General features: G+C 44.2%; 1 protein-coding gene across 2 annotated transcripts in view; it reads right to left on the bottom strand.

Annotated features, from left to right (window-relative positions):
• Positions 1-1,944: 1,944 nt before the first annotated feature.
• CNBD2 (cyclic nucleotide binding domain containing 2) overlaps positions 1,945-20,271 on the bottom strand; it is a 51,117-nt gene continuing 32,790 nt past the window's right edge. Inside the window, exons 9-12 of one of the 2 annotated variants that reach the window (XM_029918009.1) lie at positions 17,447-17,627; positions 15,066-15,186; positions 8,656-8,819; positions 1,945-2,290 (exon numbers count right to left, since the gene is read on the bottom strand). In XM_029918009.1, coding sequence (XP_029773869.1) covers positions 1,972-2,290; positions 8,656-8,819; positions 15,066-15,186; positions 17,447-17,627 — 785 coding nt within the window. In that variant the 3' untranslated portion in view covers positions 1,945-1,971. The remainder of the gene's footprint in view (positions 2,291-8,655; positions 8,820-15,065; positions 15,187-17,446; positions 17,628-20,271) is intronic. The other variant, XM_029918010.1, reaches the window with a different exon arrangement.

Raw genomic sequence — 20,271 nt, 5'->3', positions numbered from 1 at the left:
CTGAGCCACCCAGACACCCTGACCCTGAAAATCTAAAATAGGTATTATTTAGCCCTTTATAGAGCTTGCTGACTCTTGGCCTAGAGAATGAGAGAGAACAGAGACTGCCTCTTAACCCCCTTTGGATCTGCTATGAACCAAGTCTAAACAAAAGTAAATAGGGGTGCCTGGGTGGCTCAGTCAGTTAAGCATCCGACTTCCACTCAGGTAATGATCTTACAATTCGTGGGTTTGCAGCTAGCTCAGAGCCTGGAGCCTGCTTCTGATTCTGTATCTCCCTCTCTCTCTGACCCTCCCCTGCTTGCGCTGTCTCTCTCTGTCTCTCAAAAAGGAATAAAAAACATAAAAAAATTTTAAGAAGTAAATAAATTTCAAAATGAATAAGATGTCCATACCATCCTTTTGGAGCCACAGCCCTAAATGCAAAGAGATCCCTAAATACAGTCAGACACCCCAATTTACCTGGTCCCAAAACAGTGCCACCTCATCCTTGTAGGTCACAGACATCCTTTTTGGAACACTGCACACATCCCAGTCTCCTTTACCATCTGAAGCTATCAGAGAAGTCAGAGATGATGAGTCCTCTACTTCTCTACTCTTCTACATCCACACCCTCTTCTGATAGAAAAACTCCATACCCCTTCTTCTTTGCTGTGCACCATGAGAGGTTTTCTTTTAAATACAGCAAACAAAATTATAACATTAAATATGCTTTTCAAACTATACTCACCTCCCTTGAAAATCATTGATCTTGTCCAACTCGCTCACTTTGCCACTAGAGAAACAGGGGCAGGTAAAGAACTCAAAGTGCTCAAGGGGGGGTCCAGTGACGTAGAAACAAAGTCAGGCTCTGTTCTCAGGTGTCCCTTCTAACCTGCTCCTTGCCAGGTGAGGTAGGTGAGGTGTGTGGGGTGGGGAGGGATGGGTGGAGGAAGGTTCCTGTCTCTCCCGGTGGCCCCAGGCCAGACTCATGTGCAGCCGTGGCCTCTACCAGGTCCCCAGTCCTCTCAAAGCTAAACTATGGAGCAGAGCTTCCCAAGGCAGAGAGGTGATTTGGCCCATGGTTACCAACAAAGAGAGCCAGCCCAGGTCACTAACAGGCAGCTGCAGGTTCGGGAACCCCCAGAGGGGCCAAAGAGCCCTCTATAAGTCCAACCAACCACTTTTTTTTTTTTTTTTTAAATCTCTGGCCTGCCTCTTCTCTCTCAGGCTTCGGGCTCCCCATCCTTGACACCCAGGATACGCTGCCCATCTGTCTCTCCCACTCCTTGTATCTGCCACACCCACCCACCCCCACTCATGCCTCCCCCGGTTTCTGGCAATGCCCTGTCAGAAGGGCTTGACGAGCACTGGCAAACCAGCAGCCTGTAGGCCCAACACAGCCCACATATGTGTTTTGTTTGCCTAACACAGTATTTCTAAAACAATTTGAATTAGTTGCTCACATTTAAAAACCAGTAGGAATCATCTAAAGTATTGGGTTTCTTGGTTCTCTTAAAAAATCTAAGGACTGGCAGTCCCAGGCCTGCATTATTTCCTGGCATGGCATCAAATGAGGAGACAGAACAGCTGTTCCATCTGGATGGGGATGTGCACACCAGTCCCCACCATTGCCTGTTGCCTGCCCAGTCCTTCTGCTGCAGTCCTCTAGGTGACCTGTGTGGCCTCCAGAAGTCACCTGGTTTGCAACTCTAGTCTTGCTCACTTTGATCTGAGCCCCTCTCTGTCTCCCGCCATCTCACCTGATAAGGCCCTCCCATCCTGAGACCATCCCCAGTGCTTACCCCATCTACACCCAGCCTCCTGGGCATCCACTCACCCCAAAAGTATCAAAGGAGAGAGTGCCTGAGATGCTGCCCCCACACATCTCTCTGGACCCACAGTCCCCAGGAGCCCCCCACTCTAAGCCCCACAAGTCCCATGGTGGTCACTCAGGAAACATGGTGACCAACCCAACATTTTTTATTGGGTCTAAACAAGGACTCCTGCATTCTTATACTGAGGGAGGATTTCTTGGACTTTGTGCCGGGGGCCTGTGATGGCTTGGACAATCCTCAATGGGGGGAGGTATTTCTGGGGTGCCATAAAAATGGGATAACAAGGTTTAGTCTCCTTGCCGAGGCTACACAAATCCAGCGTCAAACTCTTGGGGTTGTAGATCCGTTTCTTCCTGCACTGGTTTGGGATGAACGGTAGCCACTGGCGAGGCTTCATCAGCAGCTGCATGAGGTCCTTCCGAAAGATATTCCAGCTGTTCTCCTGGAGGAACTTCTGGCACATGTCTTCATCACTGAAGATAAGACACGGATGCTGACACTCCCACACCCTCTCCTGTCCCCGTGCCCCTCCAACCTTGCCTCCTGCCACTCTTCCAACTCCTAAATGCAGTGTGCTCCATCCCACCTGTGTGCCTCTTCCAGACTCTTCTCTCTGCCTCCTCTGCCTTTCCACACTTTCTTCCCCTGGACATGCACTGCTCCGTGTGGTGACCAGGAGCCACATGTGGCTACTAAGTTTATGATATATGGCCAGTGTGAAAGAAGGATATGCTGTGAGTGTAAACTACAAACCAGATTTCAAAGACTTAGAACAAAAACAAATGTAGAGAATCTCATTAATAATGTTTATGTTGATTACAGGTTGAAATGATAATATTTGAGATACACCGAATTCAATAAAATATATCTTAAAAGTTAATTACAACCCATTTCTTTTCACTTCTTATAATGTGGCTACTAAAAATTTAAATTATATAGGTAACCATTATCCATCAAAGAAATATAAATCAAAGTGATAAAGAGATACCACTTATGACCACTAGGATGGCTATAATTTAAAGAAAGAACCACATGGGGGTGCCTGGGTGGCTCAGTTAGTTAAGCATCCGACTCTAGATTTTGGCTCTGGTCATGATCTCACAGTTTATGAGATGGAGCCCCACATTGGTGTTTGCACTCACAGTGCAGAGCCTGCTTGGGATTCTCTCTCTCAGCCCCTCTTCTGTTCATGCATGCATGTGTGCACATGCATACATCCTCTCTCTATCTCTCTCAAAATAAATAAATAAAGTTAAAAATAATAAGGTGTAATAAGGTGTAGATATCAAAACAAGGGTACATTACGGATGGGAAAGTAAACTGGTGTAGCTACTTTGGGTAAGTGTCTGGCAGTTCCTCAAAAGGTTAAACAGAGTTAACTTACCCAGCAATTTCACTCCTAGTAGATACCCAAGAAAAATGAAAACCTATGTCCATGCAAAACCTTGCACAAGAATGTTCATAGCAGCATTGTTCACCATGGCCAAAAAGTGGAAACAACCCAAACATCCATCCCCTGAGGAGTGGGTAAAGTGTGATATGTACATCCTATGGACTATTACTTGACAATAAAAAGGAATGGCAATAAAACAGGACAGGCTACAACATGGATGAAACCTGAAAACATTATGCTAAGAAGCCAGTTGCTAAAGACCACACATTGAATGATCCCATTTACAAGAAATGTCCTGAGCTGGCAAATCTATAGAGATGGAAAGTAGGTCGGTGGCTGCCTTGGACTGGTTTTGGTGCCCTGGCTCTACTCCATCCCCTTCCCTCATAGCGCAGGAGGGGGTGGAGAGTGGGGAAGGGGGAGTGAGCTCAGCACTCCTTGGTTTATTTCCTTCTGAGACCACAGCAAGGAGGCAAGTCTAATAAGTCACTAACAAATTAGAACATTCTTGCAGCTACATTATATTGACCAGAAGAGAGTCAATTTTGATCCATAGACATCAACTTAAAAAACCCAGAGGCCAAAATGGGCTACTGGCTAGGCCTGTTGGTCTCGGTGTGTGCCAGAGTCAGCCCCTCCCAACACAGAGTGCTGATCACCTGCCGTCTCTCCTCAAGCCCATGTTCAGTGACACAGGGTCGGGGGTCTGAAATTGGCCATGGTGGGAGTATACACACCACAGAAATCAGTAAACACTTCAACTCAGGCTCACCTCCCACCCACCTCCCAGGGAGTCAGTTGTTAAACATTCACCAGCACACCACTGGATAGTCTCCACTTAAAAAGTTCCACTAACTCCCGATTTCTTCCATAACAAAAACAACAATATCCAGCTCTGACTTAGCACCTACCAGGGGCCAAGCACTTTGTGAACTTGTGTAATCCTCACAACCTCCGCATTTCACAAACACAGAAACTGGGGCTCAAAGATGCTACAGGACTCACCAAAACCTATGAGGAGCAAGCATGTCAAGCATGTGATTATAGAGTCTTGGAGGGGGTCTCATGTTTTTGGGGGGGACCCAGAGTCCAAGTTAAGACAGATAAGATTCCTTGATGCTGACGGTCATGTTGATTTCTAGCTTGTTTTTTCACAAAACAGGGTGGCTCTTCTAAAGGCCTCAGCTTTGTGCAGAGGATTTGGGTTCATGTGTCCCTGCAGGTGTAAAATCCCAACCCCTGATGCCCTTCACCCCGAGCCCAGCCCACCCCCCTGGGCAATCCCACACTAGATCACACTCTGTGCTTTGGCTTTTCAGCTCTACTTCCTTTTGGCCCTTGGAGATTTCTCCTCTCTCTTGGGAACTCAGCTATATATTCCTTACATTCTCCACAGCCCTCCCTGCGCCTTGTAGGGGGAGACATGTCAGGTTATCCCACGTGTGGCATTCACAGGACAGGTGTCATGCGGCCACTGACTGTCATCTTCAGGATGTCACGTCCCCTTTCCGGGGCTTCACAGTGCTCAGTTACAACATGGAGGATTTGAGCTAGATAATGGATATGTTTTCTGCCTGCTTTAGCAATCTAGAAACCAGGAGTCCAAACCGTGAATGAATACGCCAGAATTCCGTCTGTCAGCACTGCAGATCCCTGCAGTGAAGTGCTGACTGGCCAGCACAGATGCCGAGCGCTCAAACATCTGCCACCCTCAAGTCTGCGGAAACCTTTTCTGAATTTCAATTCTACAGGCATTAACTGATACCCATCATATGCCAGGCATCACTTGAGGATCTAATTCTCCTAAAATCCTGTTTTGAGTAGGTGGCTCTAACTATTGGTTGTACACAGGGATTGAAGAATTGTGGCATCTTTGAACTGCAAGGAATGACCAGTGCTTCCCAACTTGTTATTTTCCCACAAAACTGCCCCAACATCTACATATCACCTGTTCTTTAATTTACTAATAACTTTTCTTAAATCTGCCACGTTTCTTTTACTTAAATATTTTGGCTTTATTCTCAGCAACAAGATCTGTCAAACCATGGGTTTAGTTAACTAGTCTTGTTTTTCTAATTCACACTAAAATAAGTACGTAGCTGTGAAAGCTAAAAATGTCAACCTGTATACCACCTAAAATCATCTTGTAAATCTTCTGTGCATATGTTCCATGTTTGGGAAGAGACATTGGTCTGGTCTCATTTTCTTGTTTTGCAGAATAGAGTCTGAATCTGAGGAGATGGGAAATAACCCATCCAAGTCATACAGATCCTACATCGATTCTTTCACATGCTTATTGGACATGGCTGCAGCAACTCTACAGATCTGCTTGCCTTCACGCCTCCGTTTTCCTTACCACTAGATCCACCTGCTTCCACACTTATCAGCAAAACCACGTCTGGTCACAATATCACCGCAAGAAAAGAAAAAAGGGGGAGGATGAGAAATTGCATAATCGGTATGATCTCCATTATGAAACTTTGTGCACCTGAATGATAAATGCATATTTGGCACATATCCATTTGGCACATATCCATATAGCAAAAAAAAAAAAAATACATACAGCAAAAGGAAATACGCAAAATGAGAACTTGGGGTTGTTGGAGGAATGCAAATCGTTCCGGTTTTCACTTTTTTAAATGTTCAGCATTTTCCAGTTTTCTGCAATGAGAATGCTTTATTCATTCATTCATTTATTCAACATTTATTGTGTATCTACTGTGTGCTGGATACTATATAGGTAGGTGTCAGACATGAAAGGCAGGGAAAGCCCAGTCCATGCCTTCATGAAGCAATTAGTCAAGTGATGGGGAAAGAACTGTACAAACTACTCAGCCCTAAACAGTTACAGTTCAATACAATGGTCAGTGGCAGAACCCTGTAGAGAGTATCAGGAAGGGATACTTATGCCAACCTGGGGTTAATCAGGGAAGGCTTCCTGGAGGAGATGAATCTTAAAGAATCAGGAAAAAAAAAAAAGAGAGGCAAGACTAGGGGATAGCATCTCAGGCAGAAGGGGCAGCACTGGGAAAGTCAAGTATATGCAGGGTCCAGGAGGCAATCTGCCTGAGCTGCCAGAGCAGGTTACAGGTGGCCAGAAGTGCTGCAGAGGAAGTGAGGGGTCACACCATGAGGGGTCACATACCTGGCACTGAGTCTGCATTCTTTTCATAAGCAGTGAAGTGCCACTGAAAGGTTTTAGGGAGTTTAACATGGTCAGATTTGGGTGTTAGCAAGAGAACAGCAGGCAGAAAGTATCAGCAGGGAGGAGATGGAGGGAGGGGGCCCAGTGGTAAGACCAGGAGTCTAGGCTGGGGGGTCCCAAAGTGGAGGTGCTGAGCATGCCACGCAGGGAGGTGAACATGATCCACTGGAGTGTATGAAAAAAATAATAGGACCTGATTCATATTTATCTTTGTCTTATTCTTCTTAAATACCTACTTTAATATGCTAATAATGTATATATTAGCACAGCAATATATGTATATAATAACAATAATTAATTAATTAACATGTTATTCATATTTACATATGTATTCTAGGGGGTATATACTCAAACACTTTTTAGTAATAACAGTGGGAGATCAAAATAGTTTTGTAACCACTCATCCAGTTAATTTTTACATAAAAAAATAAAGGTTTTTTTCACATTATAGAAATATTCACTCTAGGGGCGTCTGGGTGGCTCAGTCGGTTAAGCCGACTTTGGCTCAGGTCATGATCTCACGGTTCGTGGGTTCAAGCCCGGCATCAGGCTCTGTGCCGAACACTTGCTCAGAGCCTGGAGCCTGCTTTGGATTCTGTGTCTCCTTCTCTCTCTGCCCCTCCTCCACTCACACTCTGTCTCACTCTGTCTCTCAAAAATAAATAAATGTAAAAAATATTTTTTAAAAAAAGAAGTATTCACTCTGGACATTTTGAAAACAAGAGAAAAGTAAAAAATAGATCTTTTTATCAAATCTTTCAAGATAGATATTAATTTTTTAATTATAAAAGTAATATATCGGGGCACCTGGGTGGCTCAGTTGGTTAAGTGTCCGGCTTCAGCTCAGGTCATGATCTCACGGATCGTGGGTTCGAGCCCCGCGTCGGGCTCTGTGCTGACGGCCAGCTCAGAGCCTGGAGCCTGCTTCCGGTTCTGTGTCTCCCTCTCTCTCTGACCCTCCCCCGCTCATGCTGTCTCTGTCTCTCAAAAATAAATAGGAAACATTAAAAAAAAAAAGTAATATATCATCATTAACAAACATTTGGAGAATAACAAGAAAACCTCACTTGGAATGCCACTATCCTGACAACAACTTTTAAAAAGTATTTCTTTTCTTCCCTCATTATAAAAGCAATGCATATGCATTGCAAAAACAATTAAGTATTAGAAGAATATGTAACAATAACTAGGAAGTACCTTTTAGTCTCACCTTCCAGACAGAATGACTCTTACAAATTTGGCAATATTACACAGGATACCATCTTTGCTGATTTCCTTCTAGATTTTTTTATTGTGTTTTACAAAGGCATAGCCATAGTATATATACAAGTTTGCACGCTGTCCTGTTCAAGGATGATTATATCACCTATTTTACCTTCCTGCTACAGAGCCATTAATCTTACAATTAAAAAATTTTTTCAAATATTTATTTGTTTTTGAGAGAGCACAAGTGGGGGAGGGCCAGTGAGAGGGGGACAGAGGATCCAAAGAGGGCTCTGGGCTGACAACTGCGAGCCCAATGTAGGGCTTAAACCCACAAACCACAAGATCATGACCTGAGCTGAAGTTAGATGTTCAACTGACTGAGTCACCCAGGGACCCTAAACTTACATTAAAAAAATTTTTTTAAACATTTATTTACTTTTGAGAGACAGAGAGATAGAGAGCATGAGCAGGAAAGGGGCAGAGAGAAAGGGAAACACAGAACCTGAAGCAGGCTCCAGGCTTCCAGCAGTCAGCACAGAGCCCGACGCAGGGCTGGAAGTCACAAACCATGTGATCATGACCTGAGCCGAAGTCAGATGCTTAACTGACGGAGCCACCCAGGTGCCCCTAAACTTAACAACTTTTTTCAAGAAAACGGTTATGCTCTATCAAAGAAATGCACCACAATTTCTACACTATCCCCATAGCGTGACACATGTGGGTGGTGGTAGTGGTTTTTCTATTATGAATATAGCTGCTATGAACATCTAAGCACATGTAGCTTTTTGCATAATGTAATTATATAAAGATAAATTCACACATAACTTTTTCGTCAAAGGGTATGGCCCTGAAACATAATGCTAAAATTATTATCAAAAAGATTGAGACAATTTAGGGGGTACCAACAACTACCTGCTTCATTCCCCCCTTTTCAGCACTAGGTATTAGAACTTTTTTCCTCACTTTTACTAACATAATAGGTGAAAACGTGTTTATTCGATCTGGTGGGCTGCATGCACATTTCCAGCACTGACCTGGGGTACTTGATCTGGAACCTGTACAACTTCTCTTTTACCTCGCTGTCAATCAGTTCCCAAAATTTGTGTTTCTTCATCCGTATTACCTCGGCTCCCAGGCTCACAAGGACCAGGGGCCGCATGTCATGCTGGCTCTTTGGGAGAAGGATCTGGTGAAGGCCCTGGAGAAGAGAAGTCCCAGAAAGTTCAACCTCAGAGACTGTTTACTTCTACCAGCAGATTTTCTAGATGGGAAAAACAAGGCCCCAAACAGAAGATGAATCCATCTGGGGGTCTTTCTGCAAGTGATGGGGAAAAGTCCAAGGTTCCTTTTGCTACATGACATCAAAGTCCTCTGGCTGCTCAGGTTAGACGAGTCTGTCTGTCCGTGACCTACCCCCATGCAGGCTTCCCAAGAATCACACTCAGGCAGTCCATTTTCAGGGCATAGTGTTTCACAAGGTTTCCCCAATGTCCAGTCTCAACTCTTGTGTCAAGTGAAGGCATTTTCTCTTCCTCGGGACAATGACAGAATTCAAACAGGGAGTCTTCCCCTTCTAAATCGTCCCTTTTGCAGCCACCACACCCTCCCGTGTCCTTTCTGTAGGCCTCTGTGTGTACTAACTCATCTGAAGCTCTCAGTCACCCCATGAGGCAGGTCCTATTGTTACCCTCATTTTACAGAGGGTAAAATGCTGTGAGGTCAAGAAACATGTCCAACATCTCACAGCACGGAGACAATAAATCTAGGATAGGAGCTCAAGGAGTCTGTCTTCAGAGTCCATGCTTCTAACCACTATACTCAGTTTCTGAGGAAACTGAGGCACAAAGAGGTTAAGTAACTTGCCCAAGGACAGAAAGAGGTGGAGGCAGGATTTGAACCCAGTGATCTGTTTAGGGACCTACTGAGGGCAGCACTGTCAGCATCTGGTACCCTCATCCACCTCAACCCATCATGCCACACACACCAGCCAAGCAGGTCCCTTTTCTGCCTGGCCAATCTCACCCTTGCCCTGCTCTGCAGCCTGGCCTCCTGCTGCCCTGCCTTGTTTACTCTGTTCCAGCCATGCTGCCCTCCCTTCCAGTCCCCTTGACATACCAAGCTCCTTCTGGGCTCAGGCTTTGAGCTTGCTATTCCTTGTTCTGGAACATTCTTACCCCAGGCCATCCACAGTTTGTTCTTTTCACCATTCAGGTCTCAGCTTATACCTCACCTCCTCAGAGTGGGCTTCCTTGATTGCACCTTTTAAGAAGCCCTGCCCCCCAAACCAGCTTTCTATTCCATTCCTAACAGCAATTTACAACATTTTGTGTTTGCTAATTTATGTTTATTGGCTGTCCCCAGACTAGACCATGAGCCCCATAAGGTCAGTTTACTTGCCCACATGGGCACTTCGGGCCATGGTTAGTGTGTGGTAGAGGCTCAAGAACTGTCTGCTGAATGAATGCTCAAATGGGGCCACAGAACATCTCGGTTAGCTCACCCAGGTGCGTTTCCTCATTTTCTGATGAGGCCACACATTCAGAGAGGCAAAGTGATTTGCCCAAGGTCACACAGCTGGCTAATTAGAAGCAAAATGAAGATAAGGACCCCTTGCCCCTCACGCCAATCTGTCCTATCCTTTCTGCCCAATCTGAGGCCTCAGTCTGTCTGTTGCCTGCAGAATGTGGCTCCCCTACACCTCCTCGCTCAAAACTGAGCCAGGCGCCAACCTCCACTGTTTCCAGGACTAACCCAGCTTTATATTCCTGCTTCCCAACTTAGGCAAATGTGACCTCCCAGGTGAATGCAGGCACGGCTGTCACTATTCATTCTCCTACAAAGGAAGCCAGGGTCTTGCAAGCAGGGAGAACAGAGTCTTACCAAAGATACATCAGGCATTTTTTCACCATAAGAGTCATGTAACACACATGTGGGGAGCTTCTATGTGCTGGGCCCTGTGTAATGAATGAGGCAGTCGGGTCTTTGCTCTGAGTCCCCACACAAAGTCTTCTGGGCCTACCAAGAGAATCAAGGCCAAGGTCCCTATTGCAGCATTGCAGACCCTTGACAACACAGACCCTGCTCTTCTGGTTCCATCCTACATAGCCTCCACTGCTGTCGCCATCTACCCAACCAGGCACCGCCTCTCTGCCCTTTGGTGCTCCCATCCGGCTCAGGGTGCCCAGCATCCCCAGCTGCTCTGCCGGGAACAAGGCTGCACTCACAGGCCAGTGCCGGCCTCCGGAGCCCTGTGTTTAGTCCTCTGCGCCTTACTCAGAACCACTGACACACGGCAGTGTAGTTAACCACAAGAGGGCTGGGAACCACATCACATGAAAACTGTCTGAAGGAGTGGAGGATGTTTTGACTGAATAAGAAAATAATTAATGTGGCATTGGCACTGTGCCTGGCTCCCGAAACGTTGAACAAAAAACAAAATGCCATTCTTTAAATATCTAAGGGGCCATCATGTGGCAAGGAAGCTGATTTTTTCCGTTTTGTTCTTGGGGGGCGAGGCAGGTAGGGAAAGGTTGGGGGAGGAGCTAGTTAAAAGTTGCCCAAGGCAAAGTTTTGCTGAACCAAAGGAGGAGCTCGGAAATATTCGACCAGCCTTGAGGGACGGCTGTGCTGGGAACTAGGGCACTGGCTGGCCTTCCCGCATCCAAACCCAGCACTGGCTGGCCTTCCCGCATCCAAAGGCTCACAGTCCAGCAGGCAGGAGCATTCAGAGCCGGCCACAACACAGCGTGACAGGGGCGTGAAGAGGACCCTGGAGATACTGTTAGCTGAGGAACAGTGGTGAGGGCGTGGCGAGGGAGCAGCTCTCTGGACTACGATGACCACACACAGGATGATGACCACACATGCGGCTTCAGAAGACGGCCCCTCCCCAGGCAGACGGAGGCCGTTGCTACTCACCAGAAAGCCCCCATGCCCTCTCCTGGCTGCTCACCTGCCTCCCACTCCCAGTGATCAACTCATGGCCAAACATGTTTCATACATACGTTCCCTGCTCCCTCCCCAAATCTTGGATAGTTATGTTTTTAATAGACTTTATTTTGTAGAACAATTTTAGACTTTGAAGAATTGAGAGGACAGTACAGAGTTCCCATATACCCTCTACCCAGTTCCCTCTATTATTAATGTCTTACACCAGTAAAATACCGCTATACTTAATGGACCAATATCATTACATTTTTATTATTAACTCAGATTAAGGATTTATTTAGATTTCCTCTTTTTTCCAAAGGTCCTTTCCCTGTATCCTATCCTGGACACAGATTCCATTTATTCTCTCATCTCCTTAGGCTCCTCTTGGCTGGGGCAGTTTCTCAGACTTATCTGGCTTATGATGACCTTGACAGCTGTTGAGGAGTACCAGTCAAATATTTTGTTTGATACCCAGCTTTTTGAGTTTGTCTGATTTGTTCCCATGATTAGACAGGGATTGTGGCTTGTTGGGAAGAGGACCACAGACATAAAGTGCCATCCTCACCACATCACATGCCATTTCATCATATTAAGGGACATACTACCAACACAATTGTGGGAAGCGGCAAAGATTCAGCTGCTTGGCCATTTGCTAGCCGGATATGTCACTCCCTGAGGGGAGTTGCAAAAATAGGCAGGGGAGCAGCGCTCCCTGTCAGGAGAAGCCAGAAGATCAAAGATCAACCGCCTGCAGGCAGGGTAGTATCAGCCCCTCAGGCGCTGTGCTAGAACACTTTAGTCTGGTTCCCCTTTTACTCCAGTCTTAATCCCTTAACCCTGTTTCCTAGCAACCGACCTAGGTCAGCTGCCTTGTTTTCCGCCTTGAAACCTTTATAAGATAAGGTGTTTTCTCAATAAGGCTTGATCGGATTCCCTGTGTTGTCTTTACTCTCTGTGCGGCCCCCTTCCTGCCCTGTTTTCTCTCCCTCCCTCAGGATCAAGAACCCTCGAAGATTTTCCACCCTGCTGGCAGGGCGGGACATGACACACAATTTAATTTTGGAGGTTGGCTAAGGTCGTCTTTCTCGGGTTCCTCCACTGCAAAGTTACTCTTCCCTCCCCTTTCCATACTGTACTCCTTAGAAGGAAGTCACTATGTGCAACCCACACCCAAGGAGCAGGGAGTTATGCATCCTCTGTTTTAGAGCCAAGTATCTATGTAAGTTATTTGGAACTCTTCTGCATGAGAAATTTGTCTCTTCTCCCCTTTTTATTGATTCATTATACCAGTGTGTACTCAGGGACGTTTACTGTATACTTTGGGTTATAATTCAATACTATTTTATTTTGTTGCTCAAGCTGTTCTAGTTGTTCCAGCTTTGACCACTGGGAGCTCTTTCAGTTGGCACCTGTGCCCCTTTGATATGCCTGCCACAATCAATGTAGGGTTTTTACCCCAACACTTCCTTATTCCCTGGCACTACAAAATGCTCCAGGCTCATCTTGTCTATTTTCTGCCCTAGTCCTAGAATCAATCATTTTCCAAGGAGGCCTTGCTCCTCTTATTTATTTATTTATTTATTTATTTATTTATTTATTTATTTATTTATAATTTTTTAAAGATAGGGGGACAGGGAGGAAGACTCAGAATCAAAGGTAGGCTCTGCACTGTCAGTGCAGAGCCCTATGTTAGGCTCAAATCCTTGAACCGTGAGATCATGACCTGAGCTGAAGCTGGATGCTTAACTTACTGAGCCACCGAGTTGCCCCCACTTACTAAAGAATGGTATTAAAAACCAAGATTGGGGTGCTAGGAGTGCTCACTGCTACTGGAGTGTCATTTCTTTTAGGCCCTGTCAGCAAATGGACCAAAAGATATATACTGACACACATATCTATAAATATTTCCATGTGTAACCATCTGTATTCATATTAAGCTACATAAGAGTTCCTACTGATGTCTTCAACTGATCCATTACCACATGGATCATTCTAGCCTCCTCTTTGTTTATCTGTAAATTTATACGCCAATGGTGAGAAATCTGGCTGCCATCATCTGCCATTCACTTACTGAATTGATCCATTTTGGACACAGTATCAGAATTGTTAAGCATCCACCCATGGGTCACAACTTTATCAACTAGAGTACAGTGCTCATGTGCAATTTCTTCAGCTTTCCATCTAACAGACCCCAGTTACCTCCAATGTTACATAGGTAAGCACCTTTTTCTCCCACCCTCTTTCCTGAGGTTGTTTCACACATTTGTAATATCATTAGATTCTCTTGTCATAGTCTGGATTCCCTCCTGGGATCCTCTGCCTCCTAAACAACTTTTTTGTTGTTGTTTTCACAAACTACATACATTACGGTTCACTCTTTGTGCTGTAAAAGTCTGTGGGTCTTGTAAAATGCTTAAGGCTTTGTACCTAGCATTATGGTGTCATACCAAATAATTTTACTGTCCTAACAGTCCTCTGTACTTTACCTATTCATTCCTATCCCCCAACTCCAAACCTCTGGTGACCATTGACCACTGTCTCTATAGTTGTCCCTTTTCCAGAATGTCATACAATTGGAATATATAATACCTAATCTTTTCATATCGGCTTCTTTCACTTAGAATAGCCATCTAGGTTTCCTCCATGTCTTCTCATAGCTTGATAGTTCATTTCTTTTTATCAATGAATAATATTTATTGTATGGATCTACCAGTTTATATTTACTTTTTCATACAAAATTTTGAATGAGTTTGTCAATATCCACAAAATAACTTGCTGGGGTTTTGACTGGTATTGTATTGAATCTATACATCAAGTTGGGAAGAACTAACATGATAAGAATAGAATCTTCCAATCCATGAACACAGAATATTCCTCTGTTTCTTTAAATCTTCTTTGAAATTTTTCATTATAATTAACAAGGGGTTTCTTTTTTGCATATGGATCCTGAACATATTTTGCTAGATTTATATGTAAGTATTTCATTTTTGGTGCTACTATAAATTGTGTTGTGTTTTTCATTTCAAATTCCAATGTTCATTGCCTCATCCCTTGTGATCTTGCTATAATCATTTCTTCACTTCTTCAGGAGGGTTTTTTGGTTTTGTTTTTTGATTCTTTGTAACTGCTACATAGACGACTAAACATCTGCAAACAAGGACAGCTTTATTTCTTCCTCCCCAAATATGTTTGATTTCCTTTTCTTGTCTTAATGGTCTAGCCAGGACTTCCAGTACAATGTTGAGCAGGAGTGGTGAGAGGGTACCCCTTGCCTTGTTCCCAGATTATTTTAAAACAAGTCCCAGATATCATGTCATTTTATCTGTAAGTATTTTGTTACATATCTCCTAAAGGTAAGGACTCTTAAAAAAATATAACCATAATACCATTATCATATCTAAAAAAGTCAGTAATACTCCTTAATATTACCAAATATAGAGCTGAATGTTTTTAAACCTTCACTGTTATTACTTAACACTCCCGCCCACAGGAACGAGGCTCTCTGCACACTTACCACAGTCTCTCCCTCCTCCACAGTGTGGATCTTGATGTAGGCACCCACTGCAGCCTCTTCAGGAAGATCACCATACTTGGTATTGATCATGGGACATTCAAGCGAATGTGGTTGCCTAGATCTGAAATTTAACAACTTATTAAAGAGGATTCATCTGTAACACCACCAATTCATGATGTCCTGGGCAGTGAGCCCTGACTTGATGGCATGTTAAGACTCCCTTTCCTAGAGAATTCACATCACCTCTGAAAGTAAGAAAACTCAAAATCAAGCCCTGGCAGAGATCACGCAACTGGAGAAGTTGACTTAGAGAAAGAGATAGGACCCCCTTTAAACACTTGAAAGCTGTTATGTGGAAGAAGAGGCTGATGACCTCACACAGCTGAGCCAGACCTGATGGGTGAGAAGTACAAGCTGGCTGATGTGTGCTCAACATGAGGAAGAAATTTCTAAGTCAGAGCTGTCCAATATAGAACAGAGTGCTTTGATGTAGAGTAGGCTCTGTGCCCCTGGGGACACGGCACAGGTTGGGGCTCTCTTTCTTGGCAGAAAAGCAGAGAAGAGATGGCTTTGTTTGTTTATATAACAGATATCCTTGGGCAGCCTGTAGATACTGTATTTTGTTCATGTTGGAATTAATTTTACACAGGCAATCCTGTTGTGCTTTCTTTGGTGTCAGGCAAGGGAGAAGGAAGAGACAGGCTATGATATCTGGATTAGAGGGAGAGAAAAAAATTATTTATCAGCTGAGAATATATCCAATATATTCACCCAACTCATAAACTCACCCAACACATAAACAAGGCAGCCTACAGTTCTCAACTCTCCCACCCCCAGGACACGTACATGAATAGCACATTCCCAGCATGACCTTTATTTTTCACTTCTGGGTCCATCCTGTCTGTTCTCCCTTACTGATTGACAGCAGAGAAACTGGCTCTGTTCCATCCCTACCTTCTGAAGAATTGGGATTGGGACTTCAAGCATTGGGTGCCTTAGAAAGACAATCCATCAGAGGGAATAACAACTCAGAAGTCATGGGATGCACCTTATGGAGACAGACAGTCTAGAAATGGTAATAGGCAAAGGACTTGAGTGAAGTGGGACTTGGGAAAACATGAAGGTTGTGATGTTCCTATTAGTATCATTGTGATAGTTTAATTTTACATTTAATTGGAGAAGAGATGTTATATTGCTCTGGGTCTAGCGCTGAGCTGCTTCTAGGCAGGTACTACTGAGTGTCTTTTCCTGCTCCTCAGCCTTTCTGGGTTGAGGCATAAGTGCAGCCCTCATCATGCATCCTCATTCCAGCCATGATAGTTGTACCAAAAACCAAGACTGAGCACTAATAAGCTGCTCAGGTTTGAATCCTGGCTCTGCCACTTCCTACCTGTATGACCTCATACCAAGTAGCTTAATCTCTCTCCGTAGGTTGGTTTTCTCAACTGACAAATGAGATTGATAACAGTACTTAATTCATAGAACTATTGTCAGGATTAAATTAGATAATCCAGTACCAGGTACAGAGTATTAGTTATAATTACCATTATCTCATTTAATTGCTGGCTTACAACAACACCAAGACTTGAATCCTATTATCTACAGACAAAGAAACTATGGCTTAGAGAGGTCAAGTCCCTTGTCCAAGTACACAGAGATAAAATAAGTGGCCAAGCCAGTACTTGAACCCGGGTTGAACTGACTCCAAAGCCCAGGCTGTTATCTACTGCCTCCCTTAGATGGGTAGAATTTTCTGAAGACACTCAGAGTCAAAAAGAGCCAGTGAGGGGAACCTGGTTGGCTCAGTTGGTTAAGCGTCCTACTCTTGATATTGGCTCAGGTCATGATCTTACAGTTTGTGAGATTCAGCCCTGAGACAGGTTGTCAGTGCAGAACCTGCTTGAGATTCTCTCTTTCCCTCTCTCTCTATCCCTCCCTGTCTTGCATGCATACGCCCACACTCATTCTGAAGCACTCCCTCCCTCTCTCTCTCAAAACACATACACATACACACACACACACACACACACACACACACACACACACACACACACACAAACAAAAAGATCCAGTGACACAGAGAGTATCAGAGCCAGAGCCATATCTGTCCTGCCCCTTCTTCCTCAAATGGGAAAGGAAGAGAAAGGAAGTAGCTGACCACCTAAAATGGCCCTCTGGGTTACAGGCAGAGAATGCAGCTCCTGGCTCTTCAATCTAGCACTTCTCTAGGCTGCCTTCTGTGTATACCCCAATCTTTGGGATCGAGCTGTGCCTGCTACCTCCAGCCCCTCCCCAGTATCCCTGACATTCTGTCCTTTCAAGTTCTATCTTCCTTTGCAACCAGAAGCTGGATCCTTCTATCTGCTGAGTGCTAAGCTTACTTGATCTTCGGGCCCAAGGTCTTTGGAAGAGTATTTCCTGAGGTGTTAGTCCTCCTACTGAAGCTGGACCCCTGTTGCTCCCAGGCTTTCTGGAGGTGCTTAAGTTTCAGAGTACTAAAGTCCTGTACAGGATATGATTGGATCTGGAATTCCTTAAATCTCTCCTCAGGAGAAAGATCTGCTAGAGAAAGCACAGAAAAACATATCACTGGGTCTTTGCATATATTAGGGCTTTGCTGCTGATGATGAAAAGTATACCATCCTCACCTGCCTGGCTAGCCTGGTTCATGGGGAAATTAAATAAAATAGAAAACATGTGGTTTCCTTTAGCAGAGCCTGTGCAAACGTTACATCCAGACAAGTGTCACTGGCTCCATTTAAGAAATAAAGTGATCAGCAGAGATGGGGTGCCTGGGTGGCTCAATTGGTTGAGCATCTGACTCTTGATTTTTGGCTCAGGTCATGATCTCACAGTTAATGGGATCGAGGCCCACATCTGGCTCGTGCTGTCAGCAGAGACTGCTTGGGATTCTCTTCCTTTCTCTCTGCTCCTGTCCTGCTCGCTCATGCACACGCACACTCTCTCTCAAAAATAAATAAACTCGAAAAAAAAAATGAGCAGCAGAGAGTTTAAGTCTCCCGGTAAAGGGCTGAAGCTTAGATGTGAACTCAAGTCTACCCAATTTAAAGCTCATGTCTTTTCAGGGGTGCCTGAGTGGCTCTGTCCATTAAGCATTTGACTTTGGCTCATGTCATGATCTCACAGTTCATGACTTCAAGCCCTGTGTTGGGTGAACACAAGCCCCACATAGTGTGAATGAAAGTCCTGCTTCTGTCTCTGCTCCTCGCTCACTGTGCTCTCTGTCTCTGTCTCTGTCTCTGTCTCTGTCTCTCTCTCTCTCTCTCTCTCTCACACACACACACACACACACACACACACACAAAACTCATTTCTTTCCACTAACAGATCATATTTATCTGGGATTGGGGACAGAGGCAGCAATAAAAGATAAATAAATGACGAGCCATAGAACCTTGGATGAGGTAATTTTCTGGCGTGTGCATGGGATTATTATAAGAATTACAGATAAAGTATGTGCTACACCCTGCACGGTACATATAATAGGCCTTCTTTGAGAGTTAACAAGATCTCCAAGAGAATACTACTCAGAAATAAAAAGGAGTACGCCAACTATTCAGAACACTATGCTGAATGAAAAGAAGCTAGGCCCAAAACCGTACATACTGAGTGGTTCCATTTATATGAAACCCTAGGAAAGACAGATCTAACCTATTGCAATAGAAAGCAGATCAGTGGTTACCTAGGGTCAGGGGTAGAGGATAGGAATTGACTGGGAAAGGACACAAGGGAAGTTTTGGGGGGATGAAAATGTTCTGTAACTTAACTGTGGCAATTACCACAGATATAAATTTGTCAAAATTCCATGAATCACACATTTAAAATGTGGGTATTTCGTTGTATGAAAATTAAATCTCTATAACTTTGATTTTTTTAATATTTTTTAATGTTTACTTACTTTTGAGAGACAGAGACAGAGACAGAGATAGAGTGGAGAAGGGGCAGACAGAGAGGGAGATGCAGAATCTGAGGCAGGCTCCAGGCTCAATTGCAAGCACAGAGCCCAACGTGGGGCTCAAACCCATGGACTGTGAGATCATGACCTGAGCTGAAGTCAGACACTTAACTGACTGAGCCACTGAGGCACTCCTATAATTTTGATTAAAGATAGATCTGGGGCACCTGGGTGACTCAGTCAATTAAGCGCTGATTTTGGTTCAGGTCATGATCTCACAGTTCATGAGTTCAAGTTCATTGGGCTCTCTGTTGTCAGCATGGAGCCTGCTTGGAATCCTCTGTCTCCTCTTTCCCTGCACCTCCCCAACTTGTGCATGTGTGCATGTGTGTGTGCAAACTCACTCTCTCTCTCAAAAATAAATAAACATTAGGAACGCATGAGTGGCTCAGTCGGTTAAGTGTCTGACTTGAGCTTAGGTCATGATCTCATGGTCTGTGAGTTCAAGCCCCATATCAGGGTCTTTGCTGACAGCCCAGAGCCTGAAGCCTCCTTCAGATTCTGTGTCTCCCTCCCCCTCTCTCTGCCCCTCCCCGCTTGGGCTCTGTGTGTCTCTCTCTCAAAAATAAAATAAACATTAAAATTTTTTAAATAAATAAGCATTATATGTGTGTGTGTGTGTGTGTGTGTGTGTGTGTGTGTGTGTGTCTATGCATATATATATGGTGCCCACGTGGCTCAGTCAGTTAAGTAGCTGACTTTTGGCTCAGGTCATGATCTCACAGTTCATGGATTCAACCCCCACTCAGGGCTCTCTGTCAGTGCAGAGCCCACTTCAGATCCTCTGTCTCCCTCTCTGTATACCCCTCCCATGCTCTCAAGAGTGTGCTTTCTCTCTCAAAAATAAACATTAAAAATTTTTTGATAAATAAAAATAGATCTCTAGTGTTAGAATCAACTATTAAAAGTAAGATTCATAGAAATAAACCCCAAATCTATAAAGAATAGGCCTAAATTAGCAGAGAACATATCAAAAGCCTTGAGTAAATCTTTTTACAAGGCTTTTTTGTCAATATCTATCAATATCAAGTGTGTATGGCCATCATGTACCAGATCAATTATTCAATTCAATAACTCTAAGATGTTATCCACTGTTTCCTTGTACAGGTATGCAAAGATAAACACACGATGAAATTCTCCACAATAGGGTAATAGTGAAAAATTGGAAATAACTCAAAATATCTGTGAAAGGTCATTGCTTTAATTAATTGTGGTATATACATACAGTAG

This window comes from Suricata suricatta, chromosome 12 (assembly GCF_006229205.1).
Source record: "Suricata suricatta isolate VVHF042 chromosome 12, meerkat_22Aug2017_6uvM2_HiC, whole genome shotgun sequence".
NCBI classification, from domain to species: domain Eukaryota; kingdom Metazoa; phylum Chordata; class Mammalia; order Carnivora; family Herpestidae; genus Suricata; species Suricata suricatta.
The sequence above is the reverse complement of the archived record's forward strand: the minus strand, read 5'-3'. Positions and strand labels throughout refer to the sequence as shown.